This window comes from Acartia tonsa, chromosome 3, assembly GCF_053477335.1.
Source record: "Acartia tonsa isolate MP-2025a chromosome 3, ASM5347733v1, whole genome shotgun sequence".
Classification (NCBI taxonomy): domain Eukaryota; kingdom Metazoa; phylum Arthropoda; class Copepoda; order Calanoida; family Acartiidae; genus Acartia; species Acartia tonsa.
In genome coordinates this window covers 28,189,649-28,204,855 of record NC_137262.1, presented here as the reverse complement: position 1 = coordinate 28,204,855, position 15,207 = coordinate 28,189,649, and the positions used below count along the sequence as shown (strand labels likewise).

The 15,207-nt window shown below is 41.5% G+C and overlaps 1 protein-coding gene across 1 annotated transcript in view; it reads right to left on the bottom strand.

Moving 5' to 3' along the window:
• Positions 1-10: 10 nt before the first annotated feature.
• Positions 11-15,207, bottom strand: part of LOC145314818 (uncharacterized) — a 36,011-nt gene continuing 20,814 nt past the window's right edge. Inside the window, exons 4-6 of the mRNA XM_080154899.1 lie at positions 13,814-13,890; positions 8,760-8,808; positions 11-109 (exon numbers count right to left, since the gene is read on the bottom strand). Of these exons, the coding sequence (XP_080011025.1) occupies positions 11-109; positions 8,760-8,808; positions 13,814-13,890 (225 nt within the window). The remainder of the gene's footprint in view (positions 110-8,759; positions 8,809-13,813; positions 13,891-15,207) is intronic.

The following is a 15,207-nucleotide window of genomic DNA, read 5'->3' as shown; positions in this document are numbered from 1 at the left end:
TGAATAATGGTTATTCTTTCCTAAAGTCATGTTTATAAAGAAAATTATCATTAATTTTATATTTCTTTGCTCTAAACATCGCAGGAAAAGGCTCGGTACCACACAGCATCTGAAACAGGTATATTTAAGAATAAGGAAAAACTACAGTAACCATATTATTGTGGTATCCGCCGAGGACAAAGGGCAGACACCGGAGTTCAATTAGATTACGGCAGTGTGACAGACGTGGACACCTTACTATAGAGAAGCTACGCTTCTCTAGCTTTCACTAGATAATGATCAACATTTATTTTCAGTTGTCCCTTTATTGAAGGGTTAAGAGATACTGCAGTTATATACAACAAACAATAATTACATGGATAGGAATAAATAATCATAACATAAAAGCATAAATAATACATATACAATGGTCAGTTTGGGCAATAATGATTCCCCCATCCCTGGAAAGGGTGGGGGAGAATTAAGAATACAGTTAACCATAATAAACATGACAGATTCAAATCATTAATTCTAAGCGTAGGGAGGGGGTCACTAGACCCCTTCCCCAGGACTCGGGGGAGGGCCATTGACCCTACACCGAACCCCAGATCAGGGGTGCCATAGACATGGCTCACGGTTGCCGAATACCACAACTCTCCCCTCGGAAGGCTGGGAGGTGGTTTCCCTACCAGACTTCCGACAGTGGTTGAGGCCTTCGGCCCGCTCCTTAGGACTAACATATATATACAAACGATAATGATTCAATGGAATCCTAGTGGTGAGTATCTTCTTAGGGTTGATGGGCTCCCAATGTGGGATAGAAGGCAGAGGCTGACTTGGGTTGGATACGTTGGTCAGCGCCGGCAGGTATCAGGCTTGCTGGTGGCACAGTTGTTGCTGGAACGGTCAGCAGTGGGGCCTGCGGATTGTTGTTGGCAGCGGCTGGGGCACTGGCTGCCAGGTTGATTGTCTGAGCGGCGGCCTGTCCTCCTGAGGGGCCGCGGGGTCTGCCAGAGGGCGGTCCTGGCCTACCTGGGCGGTCATGCCCGCTGTCAGTTGATTTCATAGACACCATTTCCTCGGCTGCTTCCCTGCCGATGGGAATGGCATCCCAGTCCACTGAAAAGTCCCGGGACTTGGCATGGTTGAGCCTGGCTCTAGCCAACGCCTTCCTATACAAAGCTGGATGGTACAGGAACACTTGTGATATCGCATTCAGGGCTGCCCGGACTCCTCCTTGTGCTGCTGCCAGAGAAATGATGGTTAGGTCCCCCAGCAGTTTGAGGATCAGCAACAGCAAGCACAGGATGGCGGCGCCATCTCCCCACTCGTGGATGGCTTGTCTAAATCCTGCCCAGACATCCAGGGCTGCCTCTCCTTCCTCTGCCAGTCGGTCAATGTTGTAGGACACTATCCCATGGTCTCCTGTGGCCGAACAGCTGCCTTGCTGAACGCAGGAGCCATAGGATAGGCCGGTCAGCATGGCACTCTTGTATGCTGGGAATGCCAGCAGTTGTTGCCAGTCATTCAACTCAGCCTGCGAATACAAACCACCTGAACTGAAGTCATCTAAGGGTTCTGTCAACAACTGCTTAGGCGTATCCAGCGGGGGTGGCCTCTTCTTGGGAGCAGGGGTTAACTCTATCCAGCCTTCCTCCGCGTGCACAGTCAGGGGGTAGGTGGAGGAACAGGGAATCTTGGTGGCGTGCTCACTGTATACCCGTGTCACAGCGTCTACAAAACCGGTGGGCTCCACTGGCACTTTGTCCCAACACTCCTTGTGTTCGCGGACAACATACTTGTGCCTTTGGCAGGTCAGCTGCAGCAGGATGTCTCCCCTCAGTACCGAGAACGTGCTCCCCTGGACACGCACCGGGTGGGCCGGATCTAGTTGCTGGAGCTTCCAGCAGTTGGCCGCTACTTCTTCTGCTGCAGTGCTTCTCATGCGCGTTTCCAGGGTAAATCCAATATAACCTGCATGGATCTGTGCTTGAAGGGGAACGTCAACATCCCTGGCCGACACTCTGGGCAGCGCAGCCGCGGCTGGGTCAGCTGCCACGAACAATGCTGGATGGTTGGTGGCATGGGCCTCGAAGTCGCAGTTCACAATTGAGGTGGGGTTGGTCATGTTGATGAAAAACTGGGCCTGATGGTCAACCAGATATGCATCCCTCACCAGGCTGGGCTGGAGGCTGCGGATCAGCCTCAAGGGGCAATCTCTTCCCAGGTGGTCCCACACGTAGGTTGCTTCCCCAGTGATACAGGACAGCTCAGAATGGGGACACTCGAGGGTCAGGTGGTCAGACTGGGACTCCACCCGTCCATCCTCCACCACATAGGTCTCCTCCTTGACCAGCAGCCGCCGCTCCTGGAGCACTAATTCATTGCGGTAGAGCTGGCCCTCAAAGTGGACGTCCTCCCCCTCGCAACCCACCCCCTCGGGGCTGTTGACGAGGGCGCCCACCATATCAATGGTGAAGAACAGGGGGTGGTTCAGCTGGAACGTCAGTGGCTGGGTCTTGCCTGGCAACGTGTATACTCGGTTCCTGGCCAGGTCTCGGCACGCTTCTGGGTCTATCTTGGTTGGCCTCATGAGGGTGGGGACCGAGGTCACCTTGAGGTGACCCCATACCCCACACCTGAATGTCCACTGGGACACGGTGAGCTGACAGCTGAACCCAGTGGTTTCCCTCACCTTGACTTGCTGCAGGACGTGGACGTCATGGCCCAGGGGCACCTCCTGGTGTAGGGGCTCCGTGTCACACATCTTTTCTTTATTGTAAGACGTGACATGGGTGGGGTTGGCACAGTCCCACCCCACCAGGACGTAGCTGGTTGTAGGCCACACGGCTGCCAGCAGGAGGCCCCACAGGACCATCCACCAATGGGAGAGGCTTCCAGGTAACCATCTTCCTCGTACACGCGGCTGGGGATCTCCGGCTCTGGTCACGGCTGCTTCTTGGGGCTGGACACGGCTGGGCTGCTCCTGGCTAGATACAAATTTCCATTGAGCGTTATCTGTATGCGGCCGAGGCACCCCGATACCCTCCCCAATGACAGACTGGCAAGCGACTGGCACTTGCCTGGGTGTCGGCTCCCCTAGCCCTAAGTGCTCCCTTCCCTGGTCCAAGGCATGCCCAGTGGCATGGGGCTGAAGTGCATGTGGCACAGGCTCGCCCTTACTCAATGCCCTCCCCTGCCCTAGGAACTCAGGTGCATGTGGCACAGGCAAGTCCTTATTTTCCCAAATTTCAATCTCCCCAGCCTCAGGTGCAGGGGGCACAGGCAAGGCTGGGTGTTTACAATGTTTTGGATACAACACATTTAACAAATTCAACTTATCCTGATGGTGAGCCGCTGGTTTCCCTTGGCTGGTAGAGGGCTCTGGATGGCATGTAGCTGGACTCTCCCTGCAGGCTGGTGGCGCTGGCTGGCATGTAGCTGGGCTCTCCCTGCAGACTGGTGGCGCTGGCTGGCTGGGGGTGACGGGTGTCACCCCTTCCCCTGGGACCGCTGGCTCGTTCCAGGACTCAGGTCTCTCGGTGGCGGCGACGGTTGTCGCCCCAGACATCAGGTTGGAGGCTGGCTCGTTCCAGGATCCAGGTATCTCGGTGGCGGCGACGGTTGTCGCCCCAGGCACAGGGTGGGAGGCGCTGGATAGCACCCCCCCATCATCCCAGGTGGCGACGCCGGGTGGCGTCCCATACATCGATGCAGAGGTGCTGGCTAGCACCTCCTGCCTCTCTCGTTCAGCGGCTGCCAGGGCCTCCCCATACACTGTCTCAGGGACGCTGGGCAGCGCCCCTCCACTCTTGCTGGGTAGGCTCAGTCGGGCAGGTTCCATCATGTTGAGGCTGAAAGGCTGGGGCCTCAGCACCTCTGGCTCGGCTATGTTGTTGGGCTGTACCAGCTCTGGCCCCAGATGGTTAAGACTGAAGCCTAGGCCAACCCGGTTGGGTTCAGCCGCGCCGCCCAGTACGTTGATCCTAGCTGGGACAGTCCCGAACTGCGGCATCCCATCGGCTCGGTCCGCAGCTCTGGGGGCGGCTGCTTGCGGTGGTGGTGCTGGGGGCGCGCTCCCTTCCATATGGGCCACTCTGCTGGGCTTCCCTGGAGGGGCACCCTTGTCGGCGGTGCGCCTGCGGCTGGCTACCTGGGCCCAGTCAGCTCTACAATCGGCCGCCGTGTGACCGTCATAGTGGCAACGCTCACACTTGGCAGAACGGTCACGGCGTGGCTGGGTGCGCCTCTCCTCTAGGCTAACTTCCACAGGCGTTGGACAGTCTCGAGCTCGGTGGCCTCTCCCCTGGCAGCGGTAGCAGCGGCCTGGAACCTTGTCATCTGGAGCGACCTTCCCCATCTGGTGGAGACCCGGAGCCAAGGAGCCAATCTCCATTGGCTCCTACTCGTCATATTGGGGCAACTGGATGCAGGCAGATCCAGTCAGCCCGTCGGTCGAGTCCACTAAGCACACACCCTCCTTCAGCTGCTTAGTAACCATGGTCACGGTGAACATGGCCTTGCGAGTGTACTCAGGTACACTCGCAATTTCATGGTTCATCATGAGGCGTTTTACATTGGCGTTACGAATTCCACGATTTAATTCGTCCACCAACAACTCAAGATCCTCATGGTTGTAGGCGTCCCTATACAAGGCGCACTTTGTTGATATGTACGCCTGTATAGGTTCTGTCGAGTGTTGCTTGTAATCCCTAAACGCTTGTTTAAGCGTTTGGGATTCAAAAGCAGGGCGAAATAGCAACTCACACTCGGTCTTGACCTGTTCGTAGGTCAAGGCTTGGCCTGCCTCGCCAAACAGATGGGACGCCATTTCCGCCGCTTGCCCTACCAATGACAGTAGTAGGGCGTTGCGGCGGTTGAGGGAATCATGAGGTGGCACGCGGTAAGCCGTCCATGACATCTCCAGTCGGCGGATATGTGCCGACCAGGACTGCTTGGGCGGCCCTCTAAACTCCGGCAGATTGCTCAGCATCAGCTTGCGGTACTCGGCTGGGGCCGGCTGAGGGTCATCCTGGAGCCATCCTGGGGCTTGGTCACCTCCTGGGACTTGATGCTGGTCCATTGGGTCAACGGTGAAACGGCGGGCACAAAGTTATACAGTACTACAATGAATGGGTTGTCACTTGAGGCTTCCTAGCCTAACAGCCAACACTGTTTGTATCACTAGGTTGGGAGTTTTAGTTGCAAAGATATAACTTAGCTGTACTTATCAATAGTTAGGTGTTGAGGTAGATAGATGTTGAGGGTCTGATCTGCTGTCAGGAACTGATTGGGTTTTCCCTTATCACACTAGAGCTAGGAGGAAAGAAACTTGCAATTCTTTATTTGCTAAAAATACCCCTGTTAAATGCTATGGAGTAGCTCCGCTCTGGTGTGAAGGTGTGTGTGTGTGTGTGCGTGGAATCTTCTGTCCTTGTAACGCGCATTCGCGCCGTCAAATCCGCGCACACGGGGAAAACGCGCTCTCACCCCTCAGCTCGCTCTCTCATTGGTCCGCTTCGTCCGTTGGATTTATGATATTTTCCGCACTCTGTTGCGCTACCCGTGAATGGCGCTCTGTGTATCCGATCGCTAGCTCCACACTACAGACGGACTTAGTCTAGTGTGGGTAGGAAGGGGGGAAGCGCGTGAGGGGACGGGGGTAACTCCGTCCGTTCCCACTGTGAGGGAGGGGGGTAACTGTGTGCTGGTGTAATGGGGCCTTTGCTTCTTAATCTTAGGCTTATCTGTTATATCACCCTGATTGTATTTGCCTTCAATGGAGAGGGGCCCCTCCCCTTCCCTTGGAATAAGGGGTGTATTGTTTTTGTGCTGTGGGCTTGAGATTGTTTTGATTATATTACATCTAGCTTTATGTTTGTCCTTATCACAATTGCATAACAGATTTGTTGACCAACTCTGTTCTATTTTTAGCTGTTATCACAATACACAGTAATCCAAGCCTGTTCTATTCTTAGATTTATCACAACACAACAATTTGTTTGCCAAGCTTTGCTCATAAATCTATTGTTTGGCCATCACATTAGGGTGGTAATCCCTGCAAATGTGATATAATATCTGTCTTCTAGATGGGTGGCTGCGTTGTAGCTTCTCAGGATACTCGGGGTTGACGTAGTTTTTCTCTGTTCTGGTGCACTACACCCGTATGTTAGCTCGCAGCTTGCAGCTATGTGGCATGTTTCAGCCTATCGGCGGCAGGGAATGTCCCGTCCTGCTAGCGCCACTGGTTCGGATCCTGCTATTTCTTGCAGTAAAGTTGGCCTATTTTCAGCCGTCTACACGTATTTGGCTTGTTTCAGCCGGTCCGCAGGCCTGTTTCAGCCCTTTTGGCGCTCAATTCTCCGTTAGATATCAGCGCTGCTCGCGGTTATTCGTCAGATTTCGCTGTTTCGCTTCCACAACTGCCGGATGCAGAGTTAAACTTTGCTGTCCAGGGTGGGTAATTCAGGTTGCTTGCGTCAGTTTTGCCAGATTCACTGCTGGGAGTACCTTAGCCTCAGATGCGCGTCTGCTCTACACTTGTGGTTCGCCGTAATCTCACACAGCTGTCACCAAAGTTGTGGTATCCGCCGAGGACAAAGGGCAGACACCGGAGTTCAATTAGATTACGGCAGTGTGACAGACGTGGACACCTTACTATAGAGAAGCTACGCTTCTCTAGCTTTCACTAGATAATGATCAACATTTATTTTCAGTTGTCCCTTTATTGAAGGGTTAAGAGATACTGCAGTTATATACAACAAACAATAATTACATGGATAGGAATAAATAATCATAACATAAAAGCATAAATAATACATATACAATGGTCAGTTTGGGCAATAATGATTCCCCCATCCCTGGAAAGGGTGGGGGAGAATTAAGAATACAGTTAACCATAATAAACATGACAGATTCAAATCATTAATTCTAAGCGTAGGGAGGGGGTCACTAGACCCCTTCCCCAGGACTCGGGGGAGGGCCATTGACCCTACACCGAACCCCAGATCAGGGGTGCCATAGACATGGCTCACGGTTGCCGAATACCACATTATGTCGGCCTTGTATTGGACAATTTTTTGTTATCTAATGATGTTGATAAGCAGAAGGCCTTTTTTGTAAAATAACAAGGCGCAGCTGCGAAAATGTTACTGATTACGACAAATCATGCAGCCGTGACATCTAAAATCTGGCTTTTCTCTGCTTTTATAAAAACAGTTTTTCCAGTAAGGCTTCGATACAGATTTATCTCTTCCTAATTACAGCCGGTTTTCAGCCTTACTGAAAAATGATGTAAAGCATCGTATTATAAACATTTTTCCTCGAATTATATTAAAATTAATACAATTTTTGTCAGGCTGGGCCTGTGGCCTCCTCGGGGCTAACAAAACTGGTTTTAATCTTACAATAATTTATTTTAATATCAGAGCAAAGTTGTTTATAAATCGATGCAATAAATAACTATTCTTCTTGAATTTACATTTTTTTTATCTATTATAGCATATTTAGAAGTCAATCATGAAAATTAGCCATAAGACCAAAAATATTTTTTTTACTTTTATGTTAGAAAAATAATTAAAAATTTATATACTGCATTTCCTATAGTAAATCAAAGATTATTTCCTTTCAAACAATATAAGTGCAATTGTTGATTTCAATCTTTTAAAGATCAAAGTATCAATTGTTATTGATGCATCTTTTTACTGATTCTTTTTAGTAGCACACCTGCTCTATAACTATGGTGTCTATTCAAAGATGTAAAAGCTTTTGAAGTGGAAAAATGAGTGGTTTCAAAGGTTTGAGGGGGGTAATATAATGTATTTTTAAAATTTAAGGGGGATAAAATGAAAGGTTTCAAAGTTTGAGGAGGTTAAACGTCCCTTTACCCTCCAGCCGAGACTGCTGAAAGACTGCCACAAGTAGACCAAATACCCCAAATTTGAAGCCTTCAGCTTCTATAACAAAAAAGTTCTAGGCATTTTAAAATGACATTTTATGTACAATGAAAATTTTGAAAGAATTTCAATGCTAATGTTAGAAATTTTGAAATTAAACTACGTGGCCTAGAAACAAAATTATAAGCTTATTTTTATTATTCATACATTTAGGTTGCCAGTAACTAATTATATTTTTACAATAAAAATGCCCATTATTATAGTCAAAATCATTTTAAAAAATTAAGATTATCTTGCATTGTACCGAGTGTACTGTAGCCAATCAGAAGGCTGAATCATCTAAGCAACCAATTACAGCTGAGCTTGTATTAGTTTTCTCCTTTGTTTCCGCTATGATTTTCGTTTACAAATACAATTTAAATCAAATTTTTTTCATACATTTTGACGATGAAATGTAGTGTTTTTATTGTAAAAATGTAATCAGTTACCGGCAATCTAAGTTTCTGACAAAGATAAGGTTATAATTTTGTGTCTAGGCGACGTAATTTAATATTTTTTTTATGAGCATTGGAAATCTTTCAAAATTTTCATTGTACATAAAATGCTATTTTGAAATGCCTAGAACTTTTATGTTATTGAAGCTGAAGGCTTTAAATTTCGGGTATTAGGTCTACTTGTGGCAGTCTTTTAGCAGTTAAAGCGTGGTATTTTTTGCAGGCGTCCTTTAAGGTTGCCAGTTAAGTAAATGAGGGTAGCCCAAAATAGTCTAGGTCCCCCGAATGGACTTTAGGCTTGGATGCATTAATATACATTAGATTAGTAGATTAGAGTGGCAGTGAGGAAATCTAATCTTTACAAAACACATTCTGCATTGATATTATTTACCTTGAACATATTTTGTCTAAATACTTCTTCATCTTCCTCTCTTAACTTTCTAAATAGATAAATAGATACATAAATAGATAGATATATAGAAATAGAGATAAGATAGATGGAAAGAAGGCTAGGTACAATTATGTCTTTATATAAAAGTAACAGGATGTCTATCTGCCGAGTGTGTGTCTGTCTATTTGTCTGTACCAAAGGATCTTGATAATCACTAAACTGATATGGTTCTCCTTAACAATGTAGTTTCTGATAGGTCCTGGTTGGTTAATAACTATTTCGTGAGAGGGTAACACCAACCTCCCAAGAGCAATTGCCCCTAGAAATAAATGAACCCCAAAATTATTTGTTTAAGTTTTTCTTTTAAAACTAAAATTGACTTTCCCCCTCCACCTCAAGTGTCCCTCGAGGGGCATATCCGATAGTTAAAATTCAAGAATAAAGTAATAATTGAAACACATGTTAATATCCTTAAATGTGAAGAAAGCTTAATAGATAAGATAGATAGATGGATAAAATTAGAATAATGTAAAGATTTAAACTCAAGTTAAAACCCTGATGTGTCAAGGGTAGTAGTTTTACAATATTGCTAAATTCACAATATATTATATTTTGCGACATTTTTCTTTTCTTTTAAGGAATGAGCTATATATCTGCAAACAGCCTCAAACCTGCCTATTAGCTCTTGTAGTTTACTAAAAATTGTGGATACAAATGTCACTAAGTCTCCGATATTTTAAAATTGTATCTATTTTAGTTCACAGGCGTGCAGTGGCGTGCATAGGGTTTTACCAGGAGTGTGTGTGAAGGGAGTGTAATACAGACAACAAAAGGGGTTGTATTATATTGTCTAGTGGTAGATACATTCCCTTAATGTCTTACCCTCTTCGTAATCAACTTACATAAAGGTCAAAGGTAGAGGGGTGCATTTTTAACTTGACACCCATTTGGCTGTTTTAGGGAAGTGTATCAGAAAAGTCTTAAGCGGTGTAAATACAGTGATTTGATAACCCCACCTTCTGCAAGCAATTGGTAGGTCTTTAAAACATAAAATGATATTACTTTGTAATGCTACATGAATATTTAGCTGGAGAGTATAAACTTTTAGTGAGAATAATTGACTGATTTAAATTTCCATCACCCACACCTCAATATTCTCTTCATTTACATTTACATACAAATGTGGGAACTTCAACAAGAAATGATGGCAAGAATAAGATTTTAGAAATGAAATAAAATAGTTAACTTTAACTTAAATTAAAAAATTGATGGATTTAAAAGTTTTTGGGAGGTAAACACCCCTTTGGACGTCTATGCTTTTAAGTATGTAAAGTTGTAGAATATTTATTTTAAAATAATTTTCTAAATGTGCTTTGACAGAACTTATTAATTCATATGGCACAAAACGAAGAATTTCATACAAGAACCATTACGACAATAGAGGCGAAGCTATTTGAAATTACAAGCTATAAATAAGAACAAACAATCAAAAACAGTTATAGAGCAGTTCTGTAAAACATAATTCGTGTAAAGATGTTTGTCTTTGATCCTTAATATGGATTTATTGTACAAATTTAGGCTATATTGTAAACAAACAAAATTGGGGATTAAAATCTAATTGTATGACAAAATTAGTATAAAAAATTTTTGATGGAAAAGCAGATATTATTCTGCAGATTGAAAGATAGATATGTAAAAAAAAAGTGTGAGATACAAGGGGACATTTGCATAAGAGTTGGTGCAAAGGTTCTGATCTGCACTATGGAGCTGGTTCCCAGGATATTAATACTGTACAGTATAACAATAAAGATTAGCATAAGCATGCATAAATTTATATTGTAAAGGTACTATAATATTGACCTTAAAATTACCTTAGCTCCTGACATATAACATGAACTTACAAAAGTGTCCTAGCAATGAGATTGATAATATAACAAGTTTATGAATATGTTATGGATTCCCAAATTAGATGGGTGATACCTCTAAAGTAGAACGTGTGGCACTTTTATTAGGCATCCTTTTCTTAAAGCCATAACATGATTTCATGCGACTAACACTAACAGTAGGAACCATTTAACCCTTACAGATCGGGCCCCTATTCCCACCTTAATAGATCGGGGGGGGGGGGGTCATATTGACCCCCCCCCTCTATCTCGGCTTCTGTTACAGATAAAGACGTAAAATTTTTTTTCTGGTGGTTCATGTGTATTTTTAGAGAAAATTACTTTTTCTAGTCATAGCGGTCAGGCCGCTCCTTAGCCGCTTTTTAGCGGCCAGCCGCTAAATTTTAAAACAGCTGTAGAGCGGCCAATTTTGCAGCTAGGATGACCAAATTTTAGGACGAACTTTTATTTTTCATAACAAAAAAATTACTTTTTCTGATCATCGCCAAAAAACGGCAAATAACGGAAACCGCCATTTTCGGCGGTTACGGCGGTAAAAAGGCGGTTGGCGGCGCCAATTAATATTTTATCTGTTTATTATTGCTCAAGGATTTACCAAAAAAAATTATAGTTCTCTCGCTATAATAGAAGCCACGATATTCATGATATATGTCTGTAGTATAAGCCGGACAAAAATCGGTCATAAAGTCGGTCAGGGTGCGATCAAACGGTCATAACACCACTTTTCTCATAAGGTCATTGATATCTCAGTATTCACCAAAAAAATTATAGGCTTCTACCTTATATACAAAGTCATAATGTAGAAATTAAGATTTATTTAGAATTTTTTTTTTATTTTGGTGCTACCCAACCGACTTTGACCGGACACCACGACCGACACAGACCAGATATCCTAATAAAATCAACTCTTGCCGACGTATAATTACTAAACTTAAAAAGTCATGAAGTCACAACTCTCTATCTTACCTACAAAAAAAATGACATTGAAAAAATAGAGGGGGGGGTCAATATGACCCCCCCCCCCCCGATCTGTAAGGGTTAACATTAAACCAACATCTTGTGGACTAGTATTTATAAGACTATTTAAAATTGAAATAAAAGGCAATGAGACCTAAAAAAGGACATAAACAATTTTGGAATAACATCTAATAATTTTTAAAAAGAATAATGAAAACCAACAATATTTCAGTTTTTACTAATTAACACATAAATTTTATTTTAACCCTTTTGTATGATAACTAAACTCTCAGCACCTTCCTAGCTTCATGCAACAATATACACATGAGAGTCTTCATACAATTATGCTAAGAAATAAATATAAAAAAATAGCAAAAATGCTCCTTTCTGGTTTTTCATTCTCATATTCTGTGTCCGATAAAGAGAGCTATAGATAAGAGCAAACATATTTATATGACTTTAACAAAGCATTTAGAGTACAAAAATTATTTATTATGCTATAATTTCAACTTAATCTTTCAATTCAGAAGAAAATCAATAAATAATATTCAAATAATTACATACAACTAATAGCAGTTAATCTAATTATTGATTTAAAGGCATATTAACCACTAGACAGCAAATATTGTAACTAAATTGCAATCTTCTGTAATGTATGTAAACAAAATTTTATTTGAGACAGTACTGCATAAACATAAATGCAAGCAATATCATTAATTGTACAACCTTTAAATTACAACTTTTTTTCCTTTTCTACACATAAAAAAAATAGGAATAAGGTCGGTTGGATTCATTTTAGACTCTCTAGGTATGTAATTAATGGCAGGGACGGGACGTTCATTTTTCTATTTTGAGGGGGTAATCTAATGTACTTTTTTTTTAATTTTGAGGGGGGTAAAATGGTTGGTTTCAATGTTTGAGGGGGTAAACCCTACCTTTCCCCCTATTCCACCACCCTTGGACGTCTATGTCAGGGGTGCATTAATTTAAATTTGAAAGAATATAGTTCAAATAAAGATAATTTATTGAAAGTTTTATTTCCAATTTAAGTTCGTTGTGCGACGGTGGTAAATGTCGCACAACGAAAAAACGCAATCCTAGTCAATGGAATGGAAAAACTTAAAATGAAATTAAAAGTTGAATTTGAATTTACAAAGACAATGTTTGTTTAAAGCAGCCTTTTAACTTAATTATTACTATACTTCTCAAGTTCAACTTTAAGCTTCATTTTATTTATCCAAAAATATTTTTTTGGCATAAAAGAAAAAAAGGTTCTTTATGTTTAGAATATTTATATCATCTTTGTTTTTATTTTCTTCTCGATTTACTTTGAAATGGCCTAGTCATGCTTTCCCACTTTTATCAGGAATTTGGGTATGGCAAAAACATATTTAAAAAAAAAGACAATTGTTTATTTTTTTCTTGTTCTCATTCACCTGCATCTTTTTATATTTTTCATGATTTTCTTTTTCTCCCTATCTATCTATTTCTTTCTCGCTCACTCTCTCCCTCTATCTTTCTTTTTATCTATCTATCTTTTTTTTCTCTGTCTGTCTGTTTCTAAATACTGCTTAATTATTTCTCTAACTACATTTCTATAATTCTTTATTTCTCTCTTGAAATATATTATGTTGTATTTTTCTCTAAAATATTTTTTCTTGTTATTCTGTATACCTTCGTGACTGAATATATTCAAGAAAAAGCTGTGAGGGGAAAAAGATTAAAAGTTTATGAGCCCATATTTTGCAGGGGTTATGGCCTGGCAGTGGTAACAATGGGTGTAAATAAACATCTTTATATGCAAGACTTAACTTTACATTAGCTAGTATTTGAATGGGAGAAGTTAAGTTATGTGGCTGAATAAAAATATACATTTTTATATGAGAATATTTTTTTGTAGAAAAAAAAAGAATATTCTTTTTGTAAGCATAAACAAATTTAATATTTCTTTTGCTTGAAAAGTTCAAGAATAAAAAATCTATCAATTTACAAACAATCCCCCCCCCCTTCCCTCGCTATCAAACTTCTGGTGGTTGGCGGCCAAATCCTGAAACAACCCCATAATTTTCAATTTATTTCAAAATAAGGGGGTGAGGTGTTTCTTTGCTGGACTTGGCACTTATGATATTATCCAGAAAATTTTGTGATAAATATCTTAATTAAAGAGTAGCTGCACTACTAATAATAACTCACCTAGTAACCACAGTGCAAAATTCTGGAAAGTAGATGAAACCATTTTTGGCTATCTCGTTTGTCAAGTCTATAATCTCCTAAAAAAAGAATATGTAACTGCTAGTACGTGACACTCGGTTATTTAAAAGTTGTAACGTTATCCAAGTCTGTAATATCCTAAATAAAAAAAACAATAATTATTCAATTCAAACTAGATTTATAACTAAATATAACAAAACAGTTATAATACTCTTTAATTTGTTTTAATGTTTTAAATCAGAATTACTTATTATTAATTTCAGCTAATTTTAAAGTATTCTTTTTAACAATATTTGAAAATTTATTTGAGATTTGTAAATTCTGGTTTCAAAGAATAAATAAGGAAGGAGAATGATAAGGTTTCAAGAATAATAATAACCAACATTGCTGTTATAAGAGATAAATAAACAATTTTTAAAGGTTCCCAAATGTCAAAAACATGCTAATTCCTTGGTGATTAAACTTTAAGTCAATGAAAGTAAATAGTGGGCTAAGATATTTATGTTTTAGATATGTCAATGATTTCTAAATTGATTGTTTAAGTAAAGAGGTCCTAATTAAGTCTTTCTAAAAACAAGGATGACAACATCCATAAAAGCGAAGCCCTGAAACGGTAGGACAAACGGACACCAACACTTGTATAGTGTCAGAACTGAATAATCAGAATATGAATGTATAAATGTCGAAGCAAAATTTAAGTAAAATTGTTGAAAAACTGCTTGATACAGAATAATGTTTATAAACATACTTACATTTTTAGGACTTGATTATAGAGTTGCTTCGCTTATAATATTGTATTTATACAATACAGGAATCAGTATACCAAAAATCAGATCATTCGGATTATTAGATCACATAAAAATTTGTTGTTAAAAAAGTAAAAAAAAATCAACATGTTTAAAATGGACGTACGGACATTCTGGTAATGATTATAGAGTTGCTACGCTTTCTAAATCGTACCTTACTACTTCAGGAATCACCATGCAAAGTTTGAAACCAATAGGACAATTCTAACATGCCTAAATTAGCGAAAAAAGCTATCCGTTACGGACGGACGGACGGACGTACGGACGGACCGACCCTAATTATAGAAAAGCTTCGCTTTTAAAAATAGGGTCTGGACCACTAGCATCTATGCATTCAAAGAGATATGGAGAGACAAAAAAAAATAGCTTGAAAATCCCAAGGATTAAATATAAACAAGGATGACAACATCCATAAAAGCGAAGCTCTGAAATGGTAGGACAAACGGACATTAAGACTTCTATAATGTCAGAACTGAATAATCAGAATGCGAATGTATAAGAGTCAAAGCAAAATTGTAAGTAAATTTGTTGAAAAACTGCTTGATACAGGATAATGATTATGGACATACT